The sequence below is a fragment of the Cetorhinus maximus genome, chromosome 5 (genome assembly GCF_964194155.1).
Source record: "Cetorhinus maximus chromosome 5, sCetMax3.hap1.1, whole genome shotgun sequence".
Lineage (NCBI taxonomy): Eukaryota > Metazoa > Chordata > Chondrichthyes > Lamniformes > Cetorhinidae > Cetorhinus > Cetorhinus maximus.
In genome coordinates this window covers 28670038-28684573 of record NC_135883.1, presented here as the reverse complement: position 1 = coordinate 28684573, position 14536 = coordinate 28670038, and the positions used below count along the sequence as shown (strand labels likewise).

At 40.9% G+C, this 14536-nt stretch overlaps 1 protein-coding gene across 5 annotated transcripts in view; it reads right to left on the bottom strand.

Moving 5' to 3' along the window:
- Positions 1 to 14536, bottom strand: part of adam17b (ADAM metallopeptidase domain 17b) — a 112585-nt gene that overhangs the window by 64934 nt on the left and 33115 nt on the right. For all 5 annotated transcript variants that reach the window (XR_013576579.1, XM_078541635.1, XM_078541636.1 and 2 more), the window contains exons 6-7: positions 12417 to 12553; positions 11252 to 11338 (exon numbers count right to left, since the gene is read on the bottom strand). Coding sequence is in view for 4 of the 5 variants with exons in the window: in XM_078541635.1 (XP_078397761.1) it covers positions 11252 to 11338; positions 12417 to 12553 (224 nt within the window). In the remaining variant the exon portion in view is untranslated. The remainder of the gene's footprint in view (positions 1 to 11251; positions 11339 to 12416; positions 12554 to 14536) is intronic.

Sequence of the window (14536 nt, the reverse complement as noted above, 5' to 3'; positions counted from 1 at the left end):
AGGAGGAAATGAGGGAGATGGCAACACACACTAATTTAAATTGAAATTTCAAAGTGTGGAGCCTAGGAAGGTGAAGGCATGACCACTAATGGTGGGTGAAGGGGCTGGGGGGAGGGGCACGGGGAAGGAGGAGGAGATGCACAGCAGGCTCCAGTCAAAAGACTGGAGTTACAGGTCTGGAGAAGATTACAGAGATGGGGAGGAGCAAGGCGAGTCAAGAATGTTAAACATGAGGATGGGCATTCTGAATTCGAAGCATTAAGAAAACAGGAGCAAATGTAGGTCAGCACGGAAAAAGCCAAAGGGTGGGCAAATCTAAATATGAAATATAGAGTAACAAGAGACAAATTTAACATTCGCCTCCAACACATTCCGCAACAGAACTAAAATAGGAGGATTTGAGAGGCAGCAAGAGAGAAAGAAGAGAGCAGGATGCATGATCAACACCCAAAACCGATACCCAAAGTAATTCCGGGTCTGACATCAACATCACCCTGGGAAAGGAGTTACTCCTTCAACTGAAATAGATAACGGATTGTAAAAGTTAAGGAACGAGCAACACAATCCTGTGCATAACAGTCCTGCTGCTCTTCAGTCATCTACAGCAAATCCTGAGAACCTCATACTGTGACAAGAGGTCACTGAAGTATAATGAAATTTTCAATACTTCCTGTGCTCTACACAGGGTTCACTGGGAGCATCATCAGGTCAGGTGTCAGAGTATAAAGTACCAGTTACGATTAAAGGCATGCTTAATCAGTCTTGAAGCTGTTTTGCAATTTTGGTGGTGCATGTGGAGTTGAGGGTGAATCAAGCAGGCTGCTTTGTCCTGGACGGTGTAGAGCTTCTTGAGTGTTGTGGGTGCTGCACTCATCCAGGCAAGCGGGAGTATTCCATCACAATCCTGACTTATGCCTTGTAGATGGTAGACAGGTTTTGGGGAGTCAGGAAGTGAGTTACTCATCACGGGATTCCTAGCCTCTGACCTGCTCTTGTAGCCACAGTATTTATATGGCTAGTCCAGTTCAGTTACTGGTCAATGGTAAGCCCCCAGGATATTGATAGTGGGGGATTCAATGATGGTAATGTCACTGAACGTCAAGGGGCGATGGTTAGATTCTCTCTTGTTAGAGATGGTTATTGCCTGACACTTGTGTGGTGCTAATGTTACTTGCCACTTGTCAGCCCAAGCCTGGATGCTGTCCAGGTCTTGTTGCATTTGGACATGGACTACTTCAGTATCCAAGGAGTCGCAAATGGTGCTGAACATTGTGCAAGTCATCAGCAAACATCCCCTCTTCTGACCTTATGATGGAATGAAGGTCATTGATGAAGCAGCAGAAGATGATTGGGCCGAGGACACTACCCTGAGGAACTTCTGCAGTGATGTCCTGGAGTGGAGATGACAGACCTCCAACAACCACAACCATCTTCCTTTGTACTAGGTATGACTCAAACCAGTGGAGCGTTTTCCCCCTGATTCTCATTGACTCCAGCTTTTCTAGGGCTCCTTGATGCCACACTCTGTCAAATGCAGCCTTAATTCGAGGACAGTCACTCTCACCTCCTTCATAAGAGACTGCTAGCTAAAGTTGTAGCTCATGAAAATTAAGGCAAATTATTGGCCTATTAGGAAAGTGGCTGAGTGGCAGGAGATAGAGAGTACAGATAATGTGCAGGTACTCTGGAATAATGTGACTAGTGGAGTCCCACAGGGATCTTTGTTGGGGCCTCAACTATTCACCGTATTTATTGGCATCTTAGAAGATGGAATGGAAAGACAGATATCCAAATTTGCCAATGATGAAGATAGGTTGCATTGTAAGCAGTATAAACAGAAACATAAAATTACAAAGATTAGATTAAGTGAATGGGCAGAACAGGAAAATGGATTGTAACGTAGGCAATGCAGGAGGTGGAAGTAGATGTTTTGGGCAGGAGAAGATAAGGGGTCTCAAGCACAGCTCAGGTTCCAACAGAATGCTGATCTAACAGGAAATCTGGTTCAGCCTCAGACATAGATCCATAATTGGAATTATTCAGTGGCAAAGGTGCAGAGTTTGTGGCAAGTGCTGAAGGTGGTCTTCCCAATGCTTGTATGAGGAACTGGACCCTTAATGAGCCTGGTGCATAACAAGCATGCAAGCACCAAGTCTCTGAGATGCTTCCAAATCGTGATAATGAACTCTTGTGTGCATTGAAAGCCCTGTATGCCTCAGGGCTCCATAACCAGAAAATTGTTAAAAAGGTGGCATAAGAACAGAGTTCAAGGGGTTGATAGACTGAGGAGGGGATGTAATAGCATTGCAGCTCCCTACTCTATGAAAGGATTTAAACACAAGGATATGAATTTTAAATCTGATGTGTTTGGACAATGAGGACCAATGTAGGACAGCAAGGGCTAAAGTGATAAGTAAACAGGACTTAGCATAGGATAGGATGTCGGCAGCAAGTTGTAAATTAGTTGAAACTTGCCTTGTGTTGAGGACAGGAGGCTGGCTAAGAGATCATTGGAATAGTTGTTTCTGAAGGTGACAAATGTACAGATGTGTAGTTCAGCAACAGATAGAGTGAAGTAGGATGGAGATGGGGGAATTTAGATTTAATAGGTCATGAAAGTTATGAAAAATCTGGTTCGGCTTGAGGCAATGGTTTGGGAAGGGGTTAGAATTGGTGGCAAAAGGGTGTTTGCAGTGGGGTCAGACAATGACTTCTGTCTTCCCAATGCCTATTGTCATGAAAATATAATGATTTTCATAATATTATTGTAATTTATTGGAAAGGTAGGTTAATAGTGGGGTTTGGATTAGTTTCTCTGAGTATAGGGGTGTGTGTGTGTAGGTTTTAATTGAATTACAGACAGCTGGTCTGGATGCTTTAATGTATCAGAAGGGAAACTAGGTTTGAAATGCTAAATACGCAAACATGGCTGAAGTTTTAGAATGTGAGGTGTGAAGAACATTTGCATTTTTAGATAAACCAGAGTCATGAATTTCAAAGAGATGATAAGGTGTTACACCTAGCCAACAGAAGCTAAGCCAAACAGTGTTTATTTTTCCCAAAGATTACTGATAATATGAGTGCTATGAAAGATTTATATTATGGAAAAAGTAAAGTTGCAAAGACATTTTGGAACAATGGGATTTACATTAAAAAGGGAGAAACGTATATAAAGGAGATGAGGTTATGTGTAAGGAGGAAGGCATTCTAAGATCCAACAAGTGTGAAAAGCCTCCAGCCTCTATGTACCAAACTGCTGTCTGCAGGAAGCGAAGCTAAGAGAATTCATTTTAAATATCACTATCCAGGGTATTGTGCGCTTTGCCTGGGTCTGTTGAAATCTATGTTGTTTTACTGCTGCCTTAACGAAGGTATCACTGGGAGTTAGATTAATTAGGGGAGCTAGGAGTTATCATAGTAGTAATTTGTAGACCGATGTACGTGCTTAAAATCATTTCTTTTATTAATAAATGTTTAATTTAGTTTTGTAAACAAAAACCTTATTACTACTGAATTGAAGGCACGCTTCTCAAAATAAAAATACAAATGGCAAAATCAGTTGTGACAGCTGTTTCAAGTTTCCTTCTGCGATCTGAGCAGCTCAGCATTTACCACCCGCTATGCCATAACACTATACCTCAAAGTGCCCAAATACTATCAGCAAGCCCAAATCCAAGCTATGTATTTCATGTGACTATACAAATGGTTACTTCTATTAGTTCACCTTGTCCTCTACGTATTTAAACCGCGGCTTGGGAATTCCAATTCCTTAGAACTACCTTGTGAACAACCAAACCAAGTTTTTCTTTATGGCATTCTACATAAAAGCCACTCAAAACAAACCTGTGTACAATAAGATTTTTAACATCAACTAGCTGTTTCAAAATTTGTTGTAATTCTAGACCACCTTTTTGGGTGTAGGACCACTTTTCAAATGGAGTAGTAATGAGGAGTAGTAATGGAGTAGTAATGATATAATCTAAATTATATAGTATCCATAATACAAAAGTGCTGAATATATAGTGCTTTAATAATGTTTTTAAGAAAGCAGGTAATTACTTAAGTAGCAACTTGAGGGCTATTTCACTAATGTAGATAATAATAAGACAAATCAGACAAACCAGAAATAAAGCATAAGTGTGACTCTATTAACATTCTAGCCCATGCAAACTGAACTGCTTTTAATGTGGTTAAAGATTGCCTGTTGCTGAATTACATACCCAATTAGTTCACAGATCACATCCAGCACAAATAGCTATGGGCCATATGTGTATTAACAGCAACTTCCCCATATTTAGATATTTACATTTAATATCTTACAAAATAATTTCCATCAACGGACAAGTTTCCTTCCTTGCAGTTCTATTATGGAATATTCACTTGAACGTGATATTCTCAGGAATATTTTACAGACCCAGCCTAGTTTCTGTTACTTATTCACACACGGCATATATATTATTGGAACATGGTGGAAGATTTCAGTAAGTCAATCTGACAGCTTTTCCACAAAATAGATAAATACAATCAGAAAATGCTGGAAATACTCAGCAGGTCATGCAACATTATAATGACACCAGCTCACTACATGAGCCCAAACTGAATGCATGCCACTCCTTCCCCCTCCCCCACCCCATCCTCACAAACGCAAATAAGAGAGTCATTGTCGAAAGCCATGGCAGCCAAGATGCCGATCACTACAAAGGTGAGTATTCAGGAGCTTTGATGGTGGACGTCTTGCCAGCCTATCATACGTGTGGGGCTAACAGTAACTACTGTTAATTAATACAAAGGGACATTTTTTGACATTTTTCTTCTCTTTTCCCTCCTTGTGCTTTTCCGCTCTCACCTGCTAAAGAGATTCCAGATTCCCCAAAACATATCTATGGATCTCCAGGGGGCCACAGACCCCAATTTGAGAACCATTGTTTGAGGCAAGCCAATTACACATACTATTGTACGTCTCCCACAAACGCTTTTCAGTGTTTTCCATTCATTGTAATCTGTCCAAGGAAAAATGCATTTAATTTAAAAATGTAATTTGCTTAAGTCTTATCAAGTTTATTTTTGTAATTGAGCAAATGCATCAATAATAATATTGAGCCTCCACATTCAAAAGGATTTATTAATTGAGTCCTTGGCATGACTGCAATTTTTTTTTATTAACCAAATGGAGCTATCTGGATTAGCTTCCTGAAACAGATTCAGCAAATTTAGTTAGCAGTAAGTAGCAGTATTCACTTTACTGCAGCAGGAGGTCTAATTTAACAGGAATTTTGTGAACTGACATTTCCATGAGTCAATAATGCTTACAATTAGAAAATGAGTGGACTTGCACATCAAGAGCATTTTTTGCAGCCTCACGGCATCTCAAAGTGGTTCACAGCCAATGAAGTATTTCTGAAATCCAGTCACTGTTGTGATGTTGGGAAATAGGACAATCTGGGCATAGCAAGTCCTACATACAGCAATTAAATAAATTACCAAATATATTTTAGCAATATAGTTTGAAGGAAAAACATTAGCCAGGACATCAAGCGATGTTCACTGCTCTTCTTCAAATAGTGTCATGGTATCTTTTATGCAAACACAGAGCCTCAGTTTAACATTCATCTGAAAGGTCAAGCTGAAGTTCCTACAGTAGGGCTTGAATCAGCAAACTTCTAACTGTGCCAAGACTGACAGGTCATTTAATTTGTGGAGCACATCTATATTGCCTGCATTTATAAAAATTCCATACAACTATCTCCTACGAGAATTTATCATGTCCACTCGCTTCCCTCCACCCCATCCTCCTGATAATGGCTCCATGGCAATTAAAAACAGAAAAGAACGAACCTGTACTTACATAGCACCTTTCATGTCTGTATGGATATTCATAAGACCCACATTTGCCCATGGTGCAGGGAATGTTCAGCAGCTGAAAATATTGAACCCTTACAACCATCTTTATTGAGGTGGGAGCTGGTTAATTGACTCAATGCAGCCAAGCACCTGAACAGACACTTGGTAGCATGTGCATATTGATTGTACATACCCAAGCTAACATTAGACATTTATGGGCTGGATGCACCGAGAAGAATTAACTTGACCTGTCCCATCTCCTTTCACTAACCTGGAAAACAGGTATACCATAGTACAACACAACAACATTTTGAAGAGAACTTACTTGAAATGGTACAGTGATGCAAAGACTTGAACTACTCAAATTCAAAAACATTTTCATATTCATGGCAATGTGAATCAATCCCTTCTCTTTAATATGTCATCCTTCCTCCCTTTCAAATCTGTTGTGGTATCCTACTTCAAATAACTCACTCTTGATCCCTCTGGTCTTGTTAACTATCATCCAATTCCAATCTTCCTTTTTAATTCATAGTCCTTGAATATGAAGACCCCAATGGGGAGGGAGGTGGAGGGGGTGGTCTAAAGTGGTGATTCATTCTGAGTTACAGACTCATTATAATATTTAAATACCAACTTGCCTCCTATGAGTGGGTTGGTTGCCCCTCACCACCACTCCATCCCACCTGTTAAAACCAAAAGTGGGTGGGTTGGAGTTCGGTTTCAGTTTTCTTAATTTTTACATCCCACTTATCCCAAACCCACCTGTTTTGGGGGTTAAAAATCCACCCTCCCCCACACACAAACCAGCCCCAATGTCACAGATCCACACTTGTGTCTTCACACTGTTGAATCCCTCCTTTTCTGTTCTGGTCCTTCTGACCACACCAAAATGGCTGTTACCCAACTCATAAATGACATTCTCTATGGCTGCAATGCATTACCCCTGCTCATTCACTTTAATCTGAGGTATCTTCATACAATTGACCCTTTGTCCTCAAATACAAAAGCAACATACTGCAGATTCTGGAAAGTAAAATATAAAAATAGAAAATTACTCAGCAAGTCTGGCAACAATTCCGCTTTTCTCTCCACAGATGTTGCCAGACCTGCTAAGCATTTCCAGCATTTTGTTTTTATTTCACTTTTCCCCCACTGTCCATTTCTTTGGGACTGCCCTTGAATGACCCTTGGATCATCGAACCAAAATCTGTTTTTCACCACAGATGCTGCCAGAACTCCTGGGTATTTCAAGCATTTTCTATTTTTATTCCTGCTTCCTTGACCCTATTCCCACTAAACTGAACACGCAACTTCCTTTCCTACACCCCATGTTAGCTAATATTCATGGTTCTCTCTGCCTCAGGTACTGTCCTTTCTCCATCAAATCTGCTCATTACCCATCTCCTAAAGAAAACCCTTGACCGCTCTGCCTTTGCAAACTACCATTTGATCTCCAACCTCTCTCTCCTTTGGAATTTCTGAACGTGCTGTCACCTCCCAAACCCATGCCCAGCTTTCCCAGAATTCCACAATTGAATGCCTCCAATCAGGTCCCTGCAACAGAATCAAATGGATCTTATCAAAGTCACAAGTTACATCTTATGTGACTGTGAACATGATAATCTATCCATCTTTGTCCTTCTCAACCTGTCTGCAGCCTTTAACGTGGCCCACCACACCATACTCCTTCAATGTATTCCTGTCATTCGGCTTTATGGAGCTGCCATCAGTTGATTCCATTCCTATCAATATAATCATAGCCAGAGAATCAACTGTAATGGATTCTCTTCCTGCTCAGTTACCTTTCAAGTTCCTCAAGGGTTTATATCCTTGGCCCCCCTATTACATCTACATTCTTCCCCTCACTGGGTCAAAATCCTGGAACTCCCTCCCTAACAGCACTGTGGGTGTACATTCACCACATGGACTGCAACGGTTCAAGAAGGCAGCTCACCACCACCTTCACCAGGGCAATTAGGGATAGGCAACAAAAATGCTGGCCTAGCCAGCGATGCCATGTCCTGTCAAATAATAATTTTTTTTTAATCATCCGAAAACACCAGTTTCTACATGTATGCTGGCCTAATCCTAACCCTAACCCTCTACCTCACCATCACCTCGCTCAGCTACTTCACTGAATTGTCAGACTGATTGACACCCAATAATGGACTAGCAGAAATTTCTTCCAATTAAATAAATATTGCCACAGATGGAACGTGTGCTTTCCCTGCCTGTGATCAGTGTGTTTTGTATATGAGCTGTGTGTATTTTCTTACCATCAGAGTGATTGTCCCAATTTAAATAATTCCAGCAGCAAGCTTTGAGAGTTTTAAAATCAAGATGATTATTTACTATCCCACACTTGCCACAGAGGTTCAAAAACAAAACATCTCACTCATACTATCACTCACACAAAGTCTACATACATATGAGGAAAAAAAATACGATTAAAGTTTAATTGTCTGTCTCTTTTTTGTGGGAAGCCTGTAGTTTCTTAGGTGAGTTGATGCTTTTAGTTGAAATGAACGTCCTGTAAGCAGAGGATTCTCAGTAAGCTGCAAGGCCTTGTAGTTGAATTTCCAGGAGGTTGGGTTTCAGGTGAACTTGAAGTTGGAACAGTTGGGGAGAGTCTTTCCCTCACTTTCAACATATTGCCGTTTATTACCTCAACTGCATAGTTGACTTGCAACTGGCTCAATGGCTGTCTGATGCATTTCAGTCCAGAATAACTTCTTGCTGTTTTAAAAGCAGGCCACAAACATGGCTCACCATGTGACCTGTCACAAGTCCAAAGTCCTTTTCCAAATAAGGTGGGTGGCCATGTCGACTATACATCTTGCGTGATGACTTTCACACATTGAGAGTTTGAGACAGCACACGTCTTTGGATCTGAATGACCCACTCAATTTGAAATGACCCTTTTGAATTAGTTTCCAGGAAAAGGCATCAAGTCAACATCAGTATGGATAATTGCTTTTATTCCCTCGAGACAGGAGTGTGTTTTAATCCACACGAGAAATCAGGTGATCCTCGGATGGCCATCTTTTTGTGGTCTATTGTGGTTTTTAGGAAATAATGTATTGGAATATGACAATACTGAGAACACCAAAGCCACCGGCACCCACCCCATCCAAGCAATTTTCTGAGGATGACCATAGCTTTCACCACCTTAGTGTTCTATGTGACCCCAAAACAAGCTTTCAACATCATCAGACAGTATATCTATGCCAACAAGACCACCTACCTCCATCTCCATGACATCGTTTGACGCTGTCCCATCTCAGCTCATATGCTACCGAAACCCTCACTTATTCCTTTGTTACCCCTAGACTTGATTATTCCAACACAATCTTAACCAAACTTTCAACCATCTATAAACTTAAGCTCATCCAAATGCCTGCTGCCACACCCTAACACGCACCAAGTCCCATTTACCCATCACCCGTGCTCACTGAACTACCCCTTTCAACAAGCTTTACGTCTTACTATATCCTTAATATCTCGTTTTGTGGCCTGGTGCCAAATTTGTTAGATACCGCTCCTGTGTAGCACCCTGGGGCAAGGACATTTTACTATGTTAAAGACTGTATAAATGCTGCTGAAACACTAGTAAAACTGGAGCCATTGTCTTTCCACTTCAGGGCTCATTCCCTCATCCGAAACTCCATCAATTTCTTAATCCATGTCTCAGGTTTAAACAGAATGCTTTCAACCTTGAGCTGAGACTTGATTCCCCTATCCTAATCAGAAACACCACCTATTTCCACCTCTGTAACAATGCGTTTCCTGTCCTTACCTCAGCCCTTCCACTGTTGAAACCCTTATTCATGCCTTCATCCCTTTGGAAAGAGGGAGCTTATTCACTGTTAGGATTCTAAATATGGTAACTGAATTTCTGTAGACTTGCCTATGCACTCCAACATACTCCTTTCTGACATCCCATTCTTCTCCCCCCTCAAAACTACAGCTTGGCCAAAACTCTGCTGCTTGGATCCTACTCTGCAGCTTGGATCCTACTCTGCAGCAAAGCCTGATCAGTCATTACCCTTGCCTTCACTGATCCACAATGGCTCCTACTCCATCAACATTTCAAATGGAAATTTCTTCTCTTTAAATCCCTCCTTGCCTCTTCTTACTTCTGTAACCTCCACCAGTACTACAAACAATCTCCCAACTCTGTCTGTCTCACTTTAACCACGTATATCCCACAATTCACTTCGGCACTGATGGCTATGACTTTAACAACTTACGTCCACTCTTGGAATCCCCAAGCAAAACCTTAGACTTCTCTCCTGTCCTTAAAGTGTTTCCTTAATGGCCACTTCTGTGACCAAGTCGCCTCTCAAATCTCTCAGACTTACTGTCTATTTCCCACCTCCCACCCCCAACACCTCTGTGATGTACCCTTCATGTTTTACATGCTATACAAGTGCAAGCCGGTGAACTAAATGTAGGATTGCAGGAAATTCAATGCCTGTTAAGTGGCACTAACATGACCTTGTATGACTGCTGGTTACCAGTTAGGTAAAAGATCTCTCCTACTTTCTTCCTTAAGTTTTATTGTACAATAATTATGTCGGTTAGTGAAAAACTTCTCACTGCAACTGAAATGCTTCCAGCTAGTGTTTTCAAGGCAAGCTTCTATATTTTATTGAACAAATTGAGGTTGATGGACAGGCTTCATCAATTTGAACTTAAGCTACACAGTTGTTAGAAAGCTGACAAAGATTGAATGTTACTTGATATATCCATCAGCCTACCCGAATATAGTTCATTTGCACTGAAACTGCAATAAGCTTCTCTCAAACATTCACACCCTCCACCACTAACGCACAGTGGCAGCAGTGTGTACCATCTACAAGAAGCACTGCAGGAACTCACCAAGGCTCCTTGGGCAGCATCTTCCAAACCCACGACCTCTACCATCTAGAAGGATAAGGGCAGCTGACACATGGGAACACCACCACCTAGAAGTTCCCCTCCAATCCACTCACCATCCCGACTTGGAATATCGCTGTTCCTTCACTGTCGCTGGGTCAAAACCCTGGAACTCCCGCTCCAACAGCACTGTGGGCATACTACGCCACATGGACTGCAGCAATTCAAGAAGGCAGCTCACCACCACCTTCTCAAGGGCAATAAGGGATGGGCAATAAATGCTGGCCTAGCCAGCACCCACATCCCATGAATGGATAATTTTTTTTAAAAGTGTTGTTGAAAAATAAGCCTGATAGGTCGCACAATTACTTTCCAGCAGGCAAACTATTGACCTATGAAGACAGCTTTAAAAATTATGACAGGTATGTTGATTTGAGTGGGTGCCTAAGACTGGAACAGTTGAGCTAATACTTTGCGTAGCTGAGGCAAGAGGTGAGAAAAATATTTCAGCATAATTTGAATTATTTACCTCTTCTATCTGCACTCCATATCCTTTCCAACCTGCACTCCATGTGGTATTTCGATAAATGTCATCCACTCGGTCAATCAATTCAATCTGCATTTAGAAAAGAAAGTTTGAAAAACAATGTGTTCAAATTATAAGCATATATGATCATACAACTTTAAGACATTGAACAGAGTAATACAACCACATTTTTCAAGAACAATCTTTTTTCCTTCTGCCTCACATTTTATGCTTAGATGAAGGAATATTACATTGCTAAATCAAACCTAAGGTTAACTACATACTCCTTATGCCTCCCAATGTAATAACTATGGAATAAAAGGAATTGCATTACTGAAAGGGGAGGTGGGAAGAAGTTAGTTAGTTCTCCAAGTTTATTGTTCCAAAAACTTTGCATCAGTTTAGAAACACACGTGTAGTGTACTTTTGAAAAAATACTTAATACCTTAATACAGTGATTATGTTACTGAACCAAGTAATCTAGAGGCCTGAGCTAATGATCTGGAGAAATTAGTTCAAATCCCACCGAGGCAGCCGGGGCATTTAAATTCCATTAATTAAATAAAATCCTGGAATACAAAGCTAGTATCAGTTTCAATTAAACTACAGAATTATCATAAAAACGATCTGGTTCCCTAATGTCCTTTGGGGGAGGAAATCTGCCATCCATATCCAGTCTGGCCTGTAAGTCCAAAGCCATGGCAATATGGTTGACTCATACATGTCCTCTGAAATGACCTAGCAAGCTACTCAGTTGTATTCAAGAAGGCAGCTCACAATCAACTTCTCAGGGGCAATCAGGGATGGACAATAAATGCAAGCCAGCAATGCCCACATTCTCAGAATGATGTTTTTTTAAATCTGTGTTGTTACTCTGTTTAGTATTGTCTTTTGGAGAGTGAAAAATGCTTCTCAATTTTTCTCTCCACCATCAGCGACCAAACTGATGGGAAAGCAGTCAAAGTGCTCTCAAGCTTCCGTCAGTGTTAATGTAAAGGAAAACATCAGTGCTAAAAATACGTATTTTTATCCAAACATACAATGTCAGTCAACATCAATGCACTTTGTTAATTAAATCAGCCCACTATTTGATAGGTAAAAGGTACAATAGCATTGAAGAAAGAACAGAAAAGTATTTTCAAATCTATTCATCCTGGGATCTGCTTACCAAATAATTGATGGTGATGCTCTCTTCCCCACGCCCCATGTGCTTAAAAAAACGATAATCTGCTACAACTAGCATTTTGCAAGTATTCTTCTCAGTATCCCGAGGAGCATTTTGCCTTTTCTGCCGCTGGATGTATTCTGTCAAACAGTTAAAATTTCTGAATCAATCATTTAAAAAGGGTTAGATTTATGCCTTAATTTTCTTAAGCAAAAATAAGATATTACTCAGAATCAAACATCAGTGAATACATTTATACAATACACAAAAGATGGTATAAATTTGAATTGTCTAAGAATAAGCTTTTTTGGCTAAACTTTAGTTAAGCAAAATATAAACACAAACCATGTGCCATGCAATGGAATGGCAGACTGCAGGTTTTCACAGAATTCCTCAAGTGGAAAATGTCCAACGTAGTATAAGTGGCAAATAGCATATCTACGCATACCTAACTGGTTTGTCAAAATTTGATGGCTATTGTAGCCAGTCAAATTAAAATCTGGCAGATTTGATATATAACACAGCAACACTGATATAATGCATGTTGTCTAGTGTAATATAGAAAGCCTATGGAGTTGAGTCAGGTTCAGGAGACCTGAAGAATCAACCACACAAGCAGCAAAACCTGGCCAGAAACTTCAAGTTGGATTTTTGTTTTTATTAGCACCAGTAGTTTTTTTTCCTCTAAATTGTTTCAGGACTTTGCAGACAAAAATATAGGCAGATCTTTAAAAAAAATGCATTAATTTAGCTCAAAATTGTACAGGTCTGGAAGCAGAGAACATGGGCTAATGCTTATCTAAAACCACAATATTAAAGATGGATAACAGACAATGACTACTGCCACCTGGGTTGTTGTTCCTCTCAAAATGGAAGGATCCACACAGGTATTCTGCAGTATCTGCTAATGAAGGAGTGAAAAGGAAAAGAAAAAAGGAAAGACAAGGTGCAAAAGAAAAAAATCCACAACATCATAAGTAACAAAAGAACTACAAAGATTTTTTTTTCTATTCTTTCATAGGAAGTGGGCATCGCTGGCTTGTTGGCCATCCCCAATTACCCCCGAGAAGGTAGTGGTGAGCCACGTTGAACCGCTGCAGTCCATCTGGCGAAGGTACTCCCACACTGCTGTTAGGAAAGAAGTTCCAAGATTTTGATGCAGGGGTAGTGAAAGAACGGCAATATAGTTCAAAGGCAGGATGGTATGTGGCTTGGAGAGAAATTTGCAGGTGATGGTGTTCCCATGCGTATACTGCCCTTGTCCTTCTAGCTAATAGAGGTCGTGGATTTGGAAGGTGCTGTTGAAGGAGCCTGTGCACCAGTGATAATGGAGTGAATGTTTAAGGTGGTGGATGGGTGCTGATCAAGTGGGCTGCTTTGTCCTGGATGGTCTCACGTTTGAATGTCGTTGGAGCTGCATTCATCCAGGAAAATGGAGAGTATTCCATCACACTCCTGACTTGTGCCTTGTTAATGGGCAGGCTTTGGGGGGGGTTAGGAGGTGAGTTACTTGCTGCAGAATTTCCATTATCTGACTTGTTCTTCTACCTAAAGTATTTATATGGTTGTTCCAGTTCAGTTTCTGGTCAATGGTAACCCCCCAGGATGCTGATAATAGGGGATTCAGCAAAGGTAATGCCATTGAATGTCATGGGGAGATGGTTAGATTTCCTCTTGCTGGAAGTGTCATTGCCTGGCACTTGTATTTCACAAATGTTACTTGCCACTTATCAGCCCAAGCCTGAATATGGTCCAGATCTTGTTGAGACTTGGACTGCTTCAGTATCTGAGGAGTCATAAATGGTGAACATCCCCACTTCTGACCTTATGATGGAGAGAAGCAGCTGAAGGTGTTTAGGCCTGGGACACTACCCTGAAGAACTCCTGCAGCAATGTCCTGGGACTGAGATGCTTGACCTACAACAACCACAACCATCTTTCTTTGTGCTAGGTATGCTCCAACCAATGGAGAGTTGCCCCCACTCCCACCCCCCAATTCCCATTAACTTCAGTTTTGCCAGGGCTCTTGATGCCACACTCAGTCAAATGTTGCCTAGGTGACATTCACAGAATCCACATTGAGCATCAGCAGGCAGGTTATTGATGTCTAAGTGCTGCTTGGT